Source organism: Salvelinus alpinus, chromosome 6, assembly GCF_045679555.1.
Source record: "Salvelinus alpinus chromosome 6, SLU_Salpinus.1, whole genome shotgun sequence".
NCBI lineage: Eukaryota > Metazoa > Chordata > Actinopteri > Salmoniformes > Salmonidae > Salvelinus > Salvelinus alpinus.
This window is the reverse complement of record NC_092091.1, coordinates 48,252,711-48,267,027: the sequence shown is the minus strand read 5'-3', so window position 1 is coordinate 48,267,027 and position 14,317 is coordinate 48,252,711. Positions and strand designations below refer to the sequence as shown.

The window sequence follows — 14,317 nt, the reverse complement described above, 5'->3', positions numbered from 1 at the left end:
CAGTGATAAATGTATGTGGATATTACTGACGTTGGCTAATATTTAACATGATACAAATTGTAAAATAAAATGGAGAAAAGCCCAGGCATAGACTTTAATTGAACATTCTAAAGCCCATACAGAAGCCTATATGGGCTCTCAATACAGAAGCCTAAATTAGGAGGGCTCTCAATAAAAATGTGTAATAACAGCACAGCTTTTTATAGCCTATTTCACTGTGGAAAATGGGCCATAATACATGTCATGTTGATATGATTTTCAGTTTGCTTCCATATGACTTGTTTCACATTCATCTCCAGGGATCATAAGGAAAACTCATCTAAAACAATTCCTATGTGTACAGTATTTACTATCCTTCTCCAAATGTATTACTCATTTACCTAGCGCCTATCAATAGCTCTTCTCCATTTATAAATTACAGTGCATGGCGAATGCTGTAATTTCTATTGGGGAAAAAATAAGAACTGGTAGGTTCGCTGAACCTTCTTCTTGGTTTCTTCACTTGTAAAGGTGGTGGAATGAAGTCACGGTCAGAATACGGCATATCTATAGACACCACCGCCACACCTTCATTCGATCTCTACCCAAAACGAATAGCAGGTGAATAAGCATGCTATTCTCATGCTTAAGTTCAAGGTCATAGAGAGAAAAGTGCATAAAGTTTATTTTCCGTGCGCTTGACTCGGGTCGGGAATCGGAGCCCCATGTCTTTCCCCTCTGCTAGCTCTTGAAGGTTGAGGCCCAACTTTTTGTTCAGGACTTTGTGACAGGAACTTGAAAGACTGTTGGAATAGAAAGAATAACATTATTTCTCCCTAACATTCAGAGATGGCCTATTGCAATGAACATTGGCCAGCGTACTAGTAAGGTAATCTCTCATTAAACCTTCAATTTAAAAAAAAATATCACCCGCACAGCTGATCTCAGTTGCAACCATCACGGGCCACTGATTTTCCACTCCATAACTCTTAGACTACGATTTCCATACCCCAGTGTGAATTTAATAAACTTTATTTTTTATTTTTTAAATCCATCCATTTAAACTACGTTTTTTTATATGAGTTGCGTCTCAATCCACCGCATCTGCCGATGGTAGTGCTAGAGCGGTGTTTGTCAGACCATGAGACATCCCAAAAATCTGGTCTTCTCACAAAAACGCCTGTAGTGTCCAAACGGTTTGGCCTATAAAGTACAGGATGGCGTTCTCCGTTTTGCTCTAGGACGCCCACAAGCCTCGTCTGAAGGTCCCCGGTACCAGTAAAAAAAAAAATGTTTTTAAATGAATGGAAGTATATGGAGATAGTTTAGTGCCCAAAATAAGGGGATAAATACATGTACAAAAAATAACTATAGCTCTCAGATATGGGACTGTTGTTCCATGTAGTGAATCTGTTATTCAATGCGTTTCTATTGACTAATAGCATGATGCCAAATTCAATGTTTCATCCAATAATTTAATACATTTTTTGATAACTTAAGGGGTCTTAAAATATCAAATAGCTAAATGGTTCCTGGTATGACCATCTTTAAAAAATAAAATGTCCATATGTTAGCTTAGGACCCTCTTCCCCGACAGACTCTAGAGGGTTAAAGTGGATGTCGAGGTTCTTTTAGACCTGAACCCTATACAACTTAAGTTGTTAGAGGAGTTAGCGAGGTAACTGGCCAACTCTGAGTTCAACTCTGGATAAATCGGTACCATGAAAGTGGCTCACCATTTAGCCAGGTACATTTATATGGCAACAAATCCTCAAGAACTAACCTGCTCCTGGGCAGGCTAACTCAGGGATAACTCAATTTATCCTGAATTAAGTGTCTGATCTGTGAGTTGAGGACCAATGAAGTCAGAATCCCTCCCTCATAAAGATTGCGTCATCATTTGAGGAAGACTGATTCAATATTTTATTAATTAAAGGTATTTAATATACAAAAAAAACTATCACAGTAATGACAGGATGCATTTGAAACCTTTACACACACTAAAACTTTTATATGACTTAATACAATTGTTTTATCGATAGTCAGTGGCGGTCGGTGCCGTTTAAGATGAGGGAGGATGCAATTTTTTTTTTTATGAGCATGGCCTTATTTCCATTACAACATATTGGATGATTGTTATTCATATTCCATTCACACAGCTCAATGTAGCATTGATAGGTTTAGGCTACTACATGATACTCAAATTTACCCACATGAGGTTGCTACAACCTAGCCTATGAATTAAAGTTTACAATGTAGGTACACAGGTAGAGAAAAATGTTAGTAATCAAGGTGACAGACATTGACACATTCAATACCATTAGTCCAACAGTTGCAAACGAGAGCTTCTATTGGACAAATTCAGGTATGTTTATCCCAGTTTCGTTCCATTTGCTTCCGTTTAAGAAACTTTTCAACAGAATCGGTGGACTGAATACACCCCTGATCACATGCAAACACAGTTAACTTTCATAGCTGCCACAAACATACAGCACGATCCCTTTGATCGTTGTAGAATTCCTTCTAGCATCTTCGCACTCCTCCTCTCACCATTTCCCTTCGCTTGTGGACTTCAGTGCACAACAGAGCAGCTGTCTGGCCAGGCAAAAAATAAAAAATTCATATCATAACGATGTAGGCTGTGTGTAGCGGTTGTCACCATATAATGTCATAGTCAACATATCTACTAGAACTAACGCGTTAGTAAACCCGCTATAATCATGCAGTACAGTCAGCAAGTAGTTACACCGGCGGGCCCTGGTGGCAATACATTTTTAAAACCTTAAAGCTTACATTAACTTGGAAAAGTTCCAGTGCTGGATGGCCATAGCCAGCTAGCTAACATAGCATCCATAGCATCCACATAGCATCCATCCATCTCTGTTTGAACCGGGTGTTTGAGTAGACTAAACTAGCTAACTGCGTTCGCTAGCTAAGTAAGTGAAAAAAAATAGCTATATTTCTCTCTCTCTCTATCTTACTTCTTCATTTTTGAAGAAATTAATTTGTTCAAAACTGTTCAACTATTGTCTTTCACTCTCTGAGTACTAGATAGCTGCAGCTTATGCTGTCAATACTAGATTCGTTCTGATCCTTTAATTGGGTGGACAACATGTCAGTTCATGCTGCAAAAGCTCTGATAGGTTGGAGGACATCCTCCAACCTGTCATAACTTCTTCAGAATGGGTGGGTCCCCAGGGGACGTTGAGCTAACGTAGGCTAATGCGATTAGCATGAGCTTGTAGGTAACAAGAAAATGTCCCAGGACAGACATATCTGATATTGGCAGAAAGCTTAAATTCTTGTTAATCTAACTGCACTGTCCCATTTACAGTAGCTATTACAGTGAAATAATACCATGCTATTGTTTGAGGAGAGTGCACAGTTTTGAACATGAAAAGTTATTAATAAACATATTAGGCACATTTGGGCAGTCTTGATACAACATTTTGAACAGAAATGCAATGGTTCAGTCTAAAACTTTACACATACACTGCCTCCATCTAGTGGCCAAAATCTAAATTGCAGCTGCACTGGAAAAAATACATGGACTTCCTCTTGCATTTCAAAGATGGTAGAAAAAAAACAAAAAAACGAACGGTTGTTTTTTCTTGTATTATCTTTTACCAGGTCTATTGTGTTCTCCTACATTCCTTTCACATTTCCACAAACTTCAAAGTGTTTCCTTTCAAATGGTACCAAGAATATGCATATCCTTGCTTCAGGGCCTTAGATTTGGGTATGTAATTTTAGGCTAAAATTGAAAACACGGGTCCGATCCTGAAGAGGATAATTACTTTGTAAGTCTATAGAAGGGGCTGAGAACCACGAGCCTCTTAGGTTTTGTATTGAAGGCAGTGTACCAAGAGGAGGACGGAAACTAGCTGTCCTGCGGCTATACCATGGTGCTTCCCTACAGAGTGCTGGTAAGGCTACTCTAGACCTTCCTTGCAAAACAGTGCATTTTAATCAATTATTTGGTGACGTGAATATATTTAGTATAGTTTTTTCCTAAAAAGGAGAACTTTTGAAACGTTTGACTTTTCATTTCTGAGATTCACTGAGGAGGATGGTCCTCCACTTCCTCCTCTGCAGATCCTCCGCGGATAGGAGTGGGTTAAAAGGTGCTTGGGCATTGATAATCACACCAAAGACAGTATTAACAATAAGTAATACAAATATAGCTGCGAGCAGCAATGAACGGGGATCACAGGATGACAGGACACAATATCAGTTGGATAACAAAGCAAGCACTTAGGAACTACAGTATCTTCCTTTATGTGCAATCATAAGTCAAAATACAAAATCTGGAGTGAATCTGACGCATGGTTCATGAGGAGATGATTTTTAGCACTGAGTATACCGAACATTAGGAACACCTTCCTAATACAGTTGCTCCACGCGCCCCCCACCCACCAAAGAGCCTGTGTATGGAAAACAGAGAAAGAGTATAGAGAAGAGAGAGAGAGAGAGCGGAGAGAAGAGAAGAGCGAGCAAGACACACACACACTGACAGTAAAAAAAACATTAGGAGCACCTTCCTATTATTGAGTTGCACCGCCTTCTGCCCTCAGAACAGCCTCAACCATGTTAAGTTTTGCCCGTTCTTTGCAATCGACCCAGTGTGTCTGAAGTTGACCTGGGTCTTTTCTTTCCTCCCTCCAGTGGGCACAGAGGAGCATGAGGAGCTGACGAGGTCTCTGGGTCTGATCAAAGACTGCATCGTCCAGGTTGATGCCCAGGTCAACCTCCATCAGAAGGCCTCGCGTCTCCGAGACATCGCCCACAAGATAGAGCCCAAGTCTCTGGGCAAGATCAAAGATGGCCATGTGTTCCGCGGAGAGGACCTGGCCCTGGGCAGACGCAGGCTGCTGCACGATGGGACCGTCAACCACAAGGCTGCCTCTGGCAGACTCAAAGGTAACAGGATTACCTCTCCTCAGGCTGCATCTCCATAGTCTGAAGTGACCTCTTCTCTCTTCTGTCTGCATTGATCTCACACAGGTCTAAAAATGAAACTCCTTTCATTTCAGATATTCTCGCTGTGCTGCTGTCAGATGTCCTGTTGTTACTCCAAGAGAAAGACCAGAGATATGTCTTCTCTACTGTGGTGAGTCAATCATTTTTGTCAGTTAATTCCACCATGTAACATAACTAACTTGAGCTTTGCCACTCTGGAAAACACTGACAAATCTGGCATACTAACTCAACAGAAAGTTATACTGAACAAAAATAAACGCAACAATTTCAAAGGTTTTACTGAGTTACAATTCATATAAGGAAATCAGTCAATTGAAGTAAATTCATCAGGCCCTAATCTATGGATATACAGATATGCATCTGTTGGTCACAGATCAGAAAACCAGTCAGTATCTGGTATGACCACCATTTGTCTCATGCATTGCGACACATCTCCTTCGCATAGAGCTGATCAGGCTGTTGATTGTGGTCTGTGGAAGGTCGTTCCACTCTTCTTCAATGGCTGTGCGAAGTTGCTGGATATTGGCTAGAACTGGAACACGCTGACGTATACATCAATCCAGAGCAGGAACTCAGGATCTCGTCATGGTTTCTCTGTGCATTCAAATTGCCATTGGTAAAATGCAACTGTGTTCCTTGTCCCTACTGCCACCATGGGGCACTCTGTTCACAGCGTTGACATCAGAAAACCGCTCACCCACATAACTGTCATCTGCCCGGTACAGTTGAAACCTGGAAGAGCACACTTCTCCAGCGTGCCAGTGGCCATCGAAGGTGAGCATTTGCTCACTGAAGTCGGTTACGATACCAAACTGCAGTCAGGTCAAGACTCTGGTGAGGACGACGAGCACGCAGATGAGCTTCCCCAAGACAGTTTGTGCAGAATTTCTTTGGTTGTGCAAACCTACAGTTTCATTAGCAGTCCGGGTGGCTGGTCTCAAACGATCCCGCAGGTGAAGAAGCCGAATGTGGAGGTCCTGGGCTGGCGTGGTTACATGTGGTCTGCGGTTCTGAGGCCAGTTGGACGTACTGCCAAATTCTCTAAAATGACGGAGGCTGGTTATGGTAGAGAACTTCTTCAGGCTAGGGTCCTTTTTTTCTCTCAATGTCCACCTGACTGACGTGCCCAAAGTAAACCGCCTGTTGCTCAGGCCCTGAAGCCAGGATATGCATATAATTGGTACCATTGGAAAACACTTTGAAGTTTGTAGAAATGTTAAAATAATGTAGGAGACTATAACACAATAGATATGGGAAGAGAAAATCCAAAGAAAAACCAACCAGAATTTTCATTTTTTTGAGAGCCCATGCTCTTACAATGTTTACATACCCTACATTACCCATCTCATATGTATATACTGTACTCTATATCATCTACTGCATCTTGCCATCTTTATGTAATACATGTACCACTAGCCACTTTAAACTATGCCACTTTATGTTTACATACCCTACAGTACTCATCTCATATGTATATACCGTACTCTATACCATCTACTGCATCTGCCATGCCGTTCTGTACCACCACTCATTCATATATCTTTATGTACATATTCTTTATCCCTTTACACTTGTGTGTGTGTGTAAGGTAGTAGTTGTGGAATTGTTAGGTTAGATTACTGTTGGTTATTACTGCATTGTCGGAACTAGAAGCACAAGCATTTCGCTACACTCGCATTAACATCTGCTAACCATGTGTATGTGACTAATAAAATTTGATTTGATTTGATTTGATTTGAACGTATAGGGAAATTATTAGATCTATCTCCCAGTATGCAATTCCTATGGCTTCCACTGGGTGTCAGTAGTATTTGGTCAATGTTTCAGGCTTGTTTCTTCCAAAACGAGTAAGAATAATGAGTTTTACTAAAGGAACACAGACTTGGAAATTTGTGTATGTGTGTGCACGATGAAGAGGACACGCACCTGCTAATACCATTTTCCTATTGAGCGTACTTCTTTCCATATGAAATATTATAGTTTAATTACATTTTAGGGTATCTGAGGATTGATTAGAAACATATTTTGACTTGTTGAAACAAAGTTTAGGGGTAGATTTTCAGATTCCTATCTTGGCATGTTGAATGAGTGGATTACTCAAAATCGATGGCGCCAACTAAACAGACTTTTTGGGATATGAAGAAGGATTTTACCTAACAAAACGACACTACATGTTATAGCTGGGACCCTTTGGATGACAAATCAGAGGAAGATTTTCAAAAAGTAAATGAATATTTAATCGCTAATTGTGAATTTATGAAACCTGTGCCGGTGGAAAAATATTTTGATGTAAACAGCTTTCGCTGTAAAGACTACTGCAAATCGGACAGTGCAGGTAGATTATTAACAAGAATTTAAGCTTTCAACCGATAAGACACTTGTATGTACCTAAATGTTTAATATCCATAATTTATTTGAATTGCACGCCCTCCAGTTTCCCCCGGAAGTTGTCCCGTTAGCGGGACGCCTAGCCTTAATAAGTTCAATCTCTGGCAACAGCTCTGGTGGACATTCCTGCAGTCAGCATGCTGATTGCACGCTCCCTCAACTTGAGACATCTGTGGCATTGTGTTGTATGACAAAACTGCACATTTTAGAGTGGCCTTCTATTGTCCCCAGCACAAGCTGCACCTGTGTAATGATCATGCTGTTTAGTCAGCTTCTTGATATGCCACAAATGTCAGGTGGATGGATTATCTTGGCAAAGGAGAAATGCTCACTAACATGGATGTAAACAAATGTGCAATTTCTTTTAAATAAATAAGCTTTTTGTGCATATGAAACATTACTAGGATATTTTTATATCAGCTCATGAAACATGGGATCAACACTTTACATGTTGCGTTTATACTTTTGTTCAGTATAGATACAGCAGTCGTCTGCATATCTGTCTAGAAAGAGGGATGGGCAACTCCAGTCTTCGCAGGCCAGAGTGGTGTCATACTCCCCCCCCCCATCCCTAGCAAACACAGCTGATTAAACTAATTGCATTCTAAACTGAAGATCATGATTTGTTTATTATTGGAGTCAGGTGTGTTTGGATCAAATCCCCAAGCTGACAAGGTAAAAATCTGTTGTTCTGCCCCTGAGCAAGGCAGTTAACCCATTGTTCCCCGAAGACGTGGATGTCGATTAAGGCAGCCCTCCGCACCTCTCTGATTGAGGGGTTAAATGCATAGACACATTTCAGTTGAAGGCATTACTAGGTAGACTAGGTATCCCCCTTTCCCTTAGCTGGGTCAAAAGTGTGATACCAAATCAGTCCCCCGAGGACTGGAGATACCCATCCCTGGTCTAGAACTATGAATAGTGTCTCCATTTTGCTTTCTGTCATGAGAATTTTCGATCCCAATGATAATAACTAACAATCAATAAGCTTTGACCAATCCCCGAGGTTTGTAAGACCCTGGGTTTAATAATAATTAGGCAAAGACTCAGCTTATGCAAAAGGTTTGTACAGTTTATTCACGAGAGTGCTCTGAAGTCCATAATACAAAGACATCCATTTTATAACTCACTCCCTATTCACGCACATACCTTCACACAAACAGTAGATATCCTACGCACATACATACACACGTACAGTAGGTGAATTGCATCCACTGTTTATCACTACCAAGCCGACAGTTCCATTCCCCCGGGATTAGAGGAACCTTGAAAGGACTCCCTGTCCTATCGTAAGTTTCTCAGAGTTCTAGCCAGGTCGGGTCAAACACAGTTGAATTGTTCTCGGTATTTTCTTAGACACACACACACACACACACACATTTCTCTCCCTCACATGTCTCTACTGAACCTTATTGGACTTACGTTTAGTACTTTAATTATTCATTATACATGCTACATAAACTAATAATCACTAATAGTTACGTTTCAGGGTGGAATTCTTTAATCATTACCTTTAAGCATATAAATTCCCTTATCACTTTCTGGTGTCATTTTCTTTCAATTTGACTTCTAGCTGCCTTCCGTATCTCCCCCAGGACAACAAGCCGTCAGTGATCTCCCTCCAGAAGTTGATTGTGAGGGAGGTGGCCCACGAAGAGAAGGCCATGTTCCTAATCTGTGCCTCCCCCAATGAGCCTGAGATGTACGAGATCCACACCGCCTCCAAGGAGGAGCGCAAAACCTGGATGACACACCTCCGCCAGGCAGTGGAGAGGTACACACACACAGGTTAAAGAAAAGGACTAGGGTGGACTGTATCTTAAGCTAGGTTGAGGAGTGATATTGGCACTATGGTGCATCTATAATAATGCAGGAATGACGGTCAAAGGTAAGGTTTCCCGGTTATGGTTCTTTTATTACTAGACTAACAAGGCACAGCACAAGGACACAGGAGCGTGGGGGGGTAGGATAGAGCTACGGAATGGGTGATACAAGTGGTAGGTCTGAAATTAATACGAAAGGGGAGACTACATTACCATAAGTGACTGACCAGTGCTATGTGTTATTATATACTAATAACATTAGTATATAAAGTAGGCTACACCAGCAATACACCAATACTCAAGTTAGGATTAACAAAGGCTATTACTTGCTATGCTACAGAAAACATACTAGGCCAGTGCAGACATTAGGTCAAACTATGAGTTTGCAAACAACATAAATATACATCGGTTCTACAGTACAATTACTGCTACACAATATTATGTACTTACTTTAGTCATCTCACTCCCAACAAAAGGCAAAGGAATTGTGCTGCCCCTTCCCACCACAAACACAGAGGTAAAACAAGCTGGACAGAGAAATGGGAGAGGAAGGGTGATTAGTAGAATGAGTTCAGGTGTGGTGAGTTGGCAGGAGAGGGGATGTGTCCACAGTGTTATTGGATGGTTGGTGAGATGGGTCATGTCTAGAAGGAATGCACTTAATGTCACTGTGATGTCAAAACTTGCATATTCGAGTCCTGTTGGGGAGAATTTTTCCTAACCTGCTATGTTAATTCTCTTTATCTGCGGCGAAAAGTCACTTCTGACATTAGCGGCATCATCCTTCAGAACACGGGTCACACACACACGGTATCACTCATAATGTCTTTGTCTTACACACACTGTATAATTTACTGTCTCCTTTCGTCCTTCTCCTTCACTGTTTCTCTGCAGTGTTAAACACTCAAAGGGCTTTTCTCACTGCTGAGAGTAACCAAGCTGAGCCAAGCTGTACTGAGCTGGACTGTTACGCATCCACCACAGTGGCTAGAACTGTGCTGAAAAGCACAATGTGTAAAAAAAATATAATATCTCAGTCAGTACGGTTTGGATCAGGTTGGCAGAGTTGTGTGGAAAGGGTATTATACTGAACAGAAATATAAACGCAACATGCAACAATTTCAAAGGTTTTACTCAGTTACAGTTCATAAAAGGAAATCAGCCAATTGAAATAAATTCATCGGAACCTAATCTATGGATTTCACATGACTGGGAATACAGATATGCATCTGTTGGTCACAGATCAGAAAACCAGTATCTGGTGTGACCACTATTTCTGCCTTATGCAGCGAGACACATCTCCTTTGCATAGAGTTGATCAGGCTGTTGATTGTGGTCTGTGGAATGTTGTCCCACTCCTCTTCAATGGCTGTGCGAAGTTGCTGGATGTTGGCGGGAATTGAAAAACGCTGTCAAACACGTCAATCCAGAGCATCTCAAACATGCTCAATGGGTGACATTTCTGGTGAGTATGCAGGCCATGGAAGAACTGGGACATTTTCAGCTGCCAAAAATTGTGTACAGATCCTTGTGACATTGGGCTGTGTGTTATTAAGCTGAAACATGAGGTGATGGCAGCGGATGAATGGCACGATAATGGGCCTCGGGATCTCGTCACAGTATCTCTGTGCATTCAAATTGCCATCGATAAAATGCAATTGTGTTTGTTGTCCGTAGCTTATGTCTGCCCATACCATAACCCCACCTTTGACATCAGCAAACCGTTCGAATACGACGCCATACTGTCTGCCGTCTTCCCAGTACAGTTTAAACAGGGATTCAGCTGGTTAAGAGCACACTTCTCCAGCGTGTCAGTGGCCATTGACATCGGGATCAAATTTTGTCACTTGCACCGAATAAAACAGCTTTAGACCTTATAATGAAATGCTTACTTTACAAGCCCTTAACCAACAATGCAGCTCCATTGTCTTGCTTACGTCGAGGGAGAGATTGTTGTCCTGACACCACACTGCCAATTCTCTGACCTCCTCCCTATAGGCTATCTCATCGTTGTCGGTAATCAGGCCTACCACTGTTGTGTCATCAAAAAACTTAATGACGGTGTTGGAGTAGTGCTTGGCTACGCAGTCGTGGGTAAACGGGGAGTACAGGAGGGGACTAAGCACACACCATTGATGGGCCCCCGTGTTGAGGATCAGCGTGGCAGAAGTGTTGTTGCCTACCTTTACCACCTGGAGTCAGCCTGTCAGGAAGTCCAGGATACAGTTGCAGAGGGCAGTGTTTAGTCGCAGGGTCCTTAGCTTAGTGACGAGATTTGTGGGCACTATGGCGTTGAATACTGAGCTGTAGTCAATGAACAGAATTCTCACATCGGTGTTCCTTTTGTCCAAGTGGGAAAAAGCAGTGTGGAGTACGATTCAGATTGCGTCATCTGTGTAGCTGTTGGGGTGGTATGCAAATTGGAGTGGGCCTAGGGTGTGCGGGATTATGGTGTTGATGTGAGCCATGACCAGCCTTTCAAAGCACTTCATGGCCAACGATATGAGTGCTACGGGGCAGTAGCCATTTAGGCAGGTCCCCTTCGCTTTCCTGGGCACAGGGATGGTGGTCTGCTTGAAACATGTACAGTTGAAGTCGGAAGTTTACATACACTTAGGGTGGAGTCATTAAAACTTGTTTTTCAACCACTCCACAAATTTCTTGTTAACAAACTATAGTTTTGGCAAGTCAGTTAGGACATCTACTTTGTGCATGACACAAGTAATTTTTCCAACAATTGTTTACAGACAGATTATTTCACTTATAATTCACTGTATCACAATTCCAGTGGGTCAGAAGTTTACATACACTAAGTTGACTGTGCCTTTAAACAGCTTGGAAAATTCCAGAAAATTATGTCATGGCTTTAGATGCTTCTGAATGGCTAATTGGCATAATTTGAGTCAATTAGAGGTGTACCTGTGGATGTATTTCAAGGCCTACCTTCAAACTCAGTGCCTCTTTGCTTGACATCATGGGAAAATCTAAATACATGAGCCAAAACCTCAGAAAGAAAATTGTAGACCTCCACAAGTCTGTTTCATCCTTGGGAGCAACTTCCAAACGCATGAAGGTACCACGTTCATTTGTACAAACAATAGTATGCAAGTATGAACACCATGGGACCACGCAGCCGTCATACGCGTTCTGTCTCCTAGAGATGAACGTTCTTTGGTGCGAAAAGTGCAAATCAAGCCTGGAACAACAGCAAAGGACCTTGTGAAAATGCTGGAGGAAACAGGTACAAAAGTATCTATATCCACAGTAAAATGAGTCCCATATCGACATAACTTGAAAGGCCGCTCAGCAAGGAAGAAGCCACTGCTCCAAAACGGCCATAAAAAAAGCCAGACTACGGTTTGCAACTGCACATGGGGACAAAGATCGTACTTTTTGGAGAATTGTCCTCTGGTCTGATGAAAGAAAAATTGAACTGTTTGGCCATAATGACCATCATTATGTTTGGAGGAAAAAGGGGGAGGCTTGCAAGCCTAAGAACACCATACCAACCGTGAGGCACCGGGATGGCAACATCATGTTGTGGGGGTGCTTTGCTGCATGAGGGACTGGTGCACTTCACAAAATAGATGGCATCATGAGGGAGGAAAAGTATGTGGATATATTGAAGCAGCATCTCAAGACATCAGTCAGGAAGTTAAAGCTTGGTCGCAAATGGGTCTTCCAAATGGACAACGACCCCAAGCATACTTCCAAAGTTGGGGCAAAATGGCTTAAGGACAACAAAGTCAAGGCATTGGAATGGCCATCACAAAGCCTTGACCTCAATCCTATAGAAAATTTGTGGGCAGAACTGAAAAAGTGTGTGCGAGCAAGGAGTCCTACAAACCTGACTCAGTTACACCAGCTCTGTCAGGAGGAATGGGCCAAAATTCAACCAACTTATTGTGGGAAGCTACCCAAAACGTTTGACCCAAGTTAAACAATTTAAAGGCAATGCTACCAAATACTAATTGAGTGTGTGAACTTCTGACCCACTGGGAATGTGACGATAGAAATAAAGCTGAAATAAATCATTCTCTCTAATATTATTGTGACATTTTACATTCTTAAAATAAAGTGGTGATCCTAACTGACCTAAGACAGGGAATTTTTACTAGGATTAAATGTCAGGAACTGTGAAACTGAGTTTAAATGTATTTGGCTAAGGTGTATGTGAACTTCCGACTTCAACTGTAAATGCCTTTGAACGTTGTATGGTAGTAGGTGCCAGGCACACCGGTTTGTGTCAAGAACTGCAACGCTGCCGGGTTTTTCACACTCAACATTTTCCTGTGAGTATCAAGAATGGTCCCCCACTCAAAGGACATCCAGCTAACTTGACACAACTGTGGGAGGCATTAGAGTCACCATGGGCCATCATCCATGTTGAACACTTTCATCACTTAGTAGTCCATGCCCCTGTGAATTGAGGCTGTTCTGTGGGCAAAGGGATACTCAATATTAGGAAGGTGTTCCTAATGTTTTTTACTCTCAGTGTATGTCTGTGTCTTGCTCTCTTTTTCATTCTCTCTCGCTCCCTCTTGCTCTCACTCTTACTCGCTCTTTCTTTTGCTAACTCTCCTTTCCTCTCTCTATTCTCCTTTCTTCGCTCTCCTCTCTCTTCTCTCTCTCTCTTAGTTGTCAACACACAGAGAGGCTCTTCGGTGAGGAGGAGGACGCTCGAGCCGGCAAATTCAAAGAGCTCCAAGGTAACTAAAGACGGAACGACAGACAGTCAGACAGACCACCTATCTTTGTAAAGTAGTGTAATGTCGATGCTAGGCCATAAGGGTTTGCTCATGCACCAGTCAACAACAATTACATTTGCTCAATGTTTCTCTTCCTTGTATTCCATTTATTTAGGAGAATCTGATCATTGAGAACTCTATTCTTCTGTCCCTCTCTCCTCTCCCAGATAGTCTGAGCCAGAAGGATGGCCAGAACGTGGCAGGTCTGACAGAGAAGCTGCAGCTGTTTGCAGACATGGCAGAGTCCGTGGCTGGTCTTGAGGATATGGCCTCACGCGCCCATCTGCTGCTGCGTGGTGATGCCTCAGACCTCCACCAGGGGGAGACGCTGCTCAAGGGAGCCATCACTGAAGGTACAACAGACACAACACGTGCAGTACAGAATACAATACACTGGCT

At 42.1% G+C, this 14,317-nt stretch overlaps 1 protein-coding gene across 1 annotated transcript in view; it reads left to right on the top strand.

The window, feature by feature from the left end:
• Positions 1-14,317, top strand: part of LOC139579701 (rho guanine nucleotide exchange factor 18-like) — a 40,621-nt gene that overhangs the window by 11,710 nt on the left and 14,594 nt on the right. The window contains exons 7-11 of the mRNA XM_071408535.1: positions 4,645-4,899; positions 5,013-5,089; positions 8,943-9,121; positions 13,809-13,879; positions 14,086-14,271. Of these exons, the coding sequence (XP_071264636.1) occupies positions 4,645-4,899; positions 5,013-5,089; positions 8,943-9,121; positions 13,809-13,879; positions 14,086-14,271 (768 nt within the window). The remainder of the gene's footprint in view (positions 1-4,644; positions 4,900-5,012; positions 5,090-8,942; positions 9,122-13,808; positions 13,880-14,085; positions 14,272-14,317) is intronic.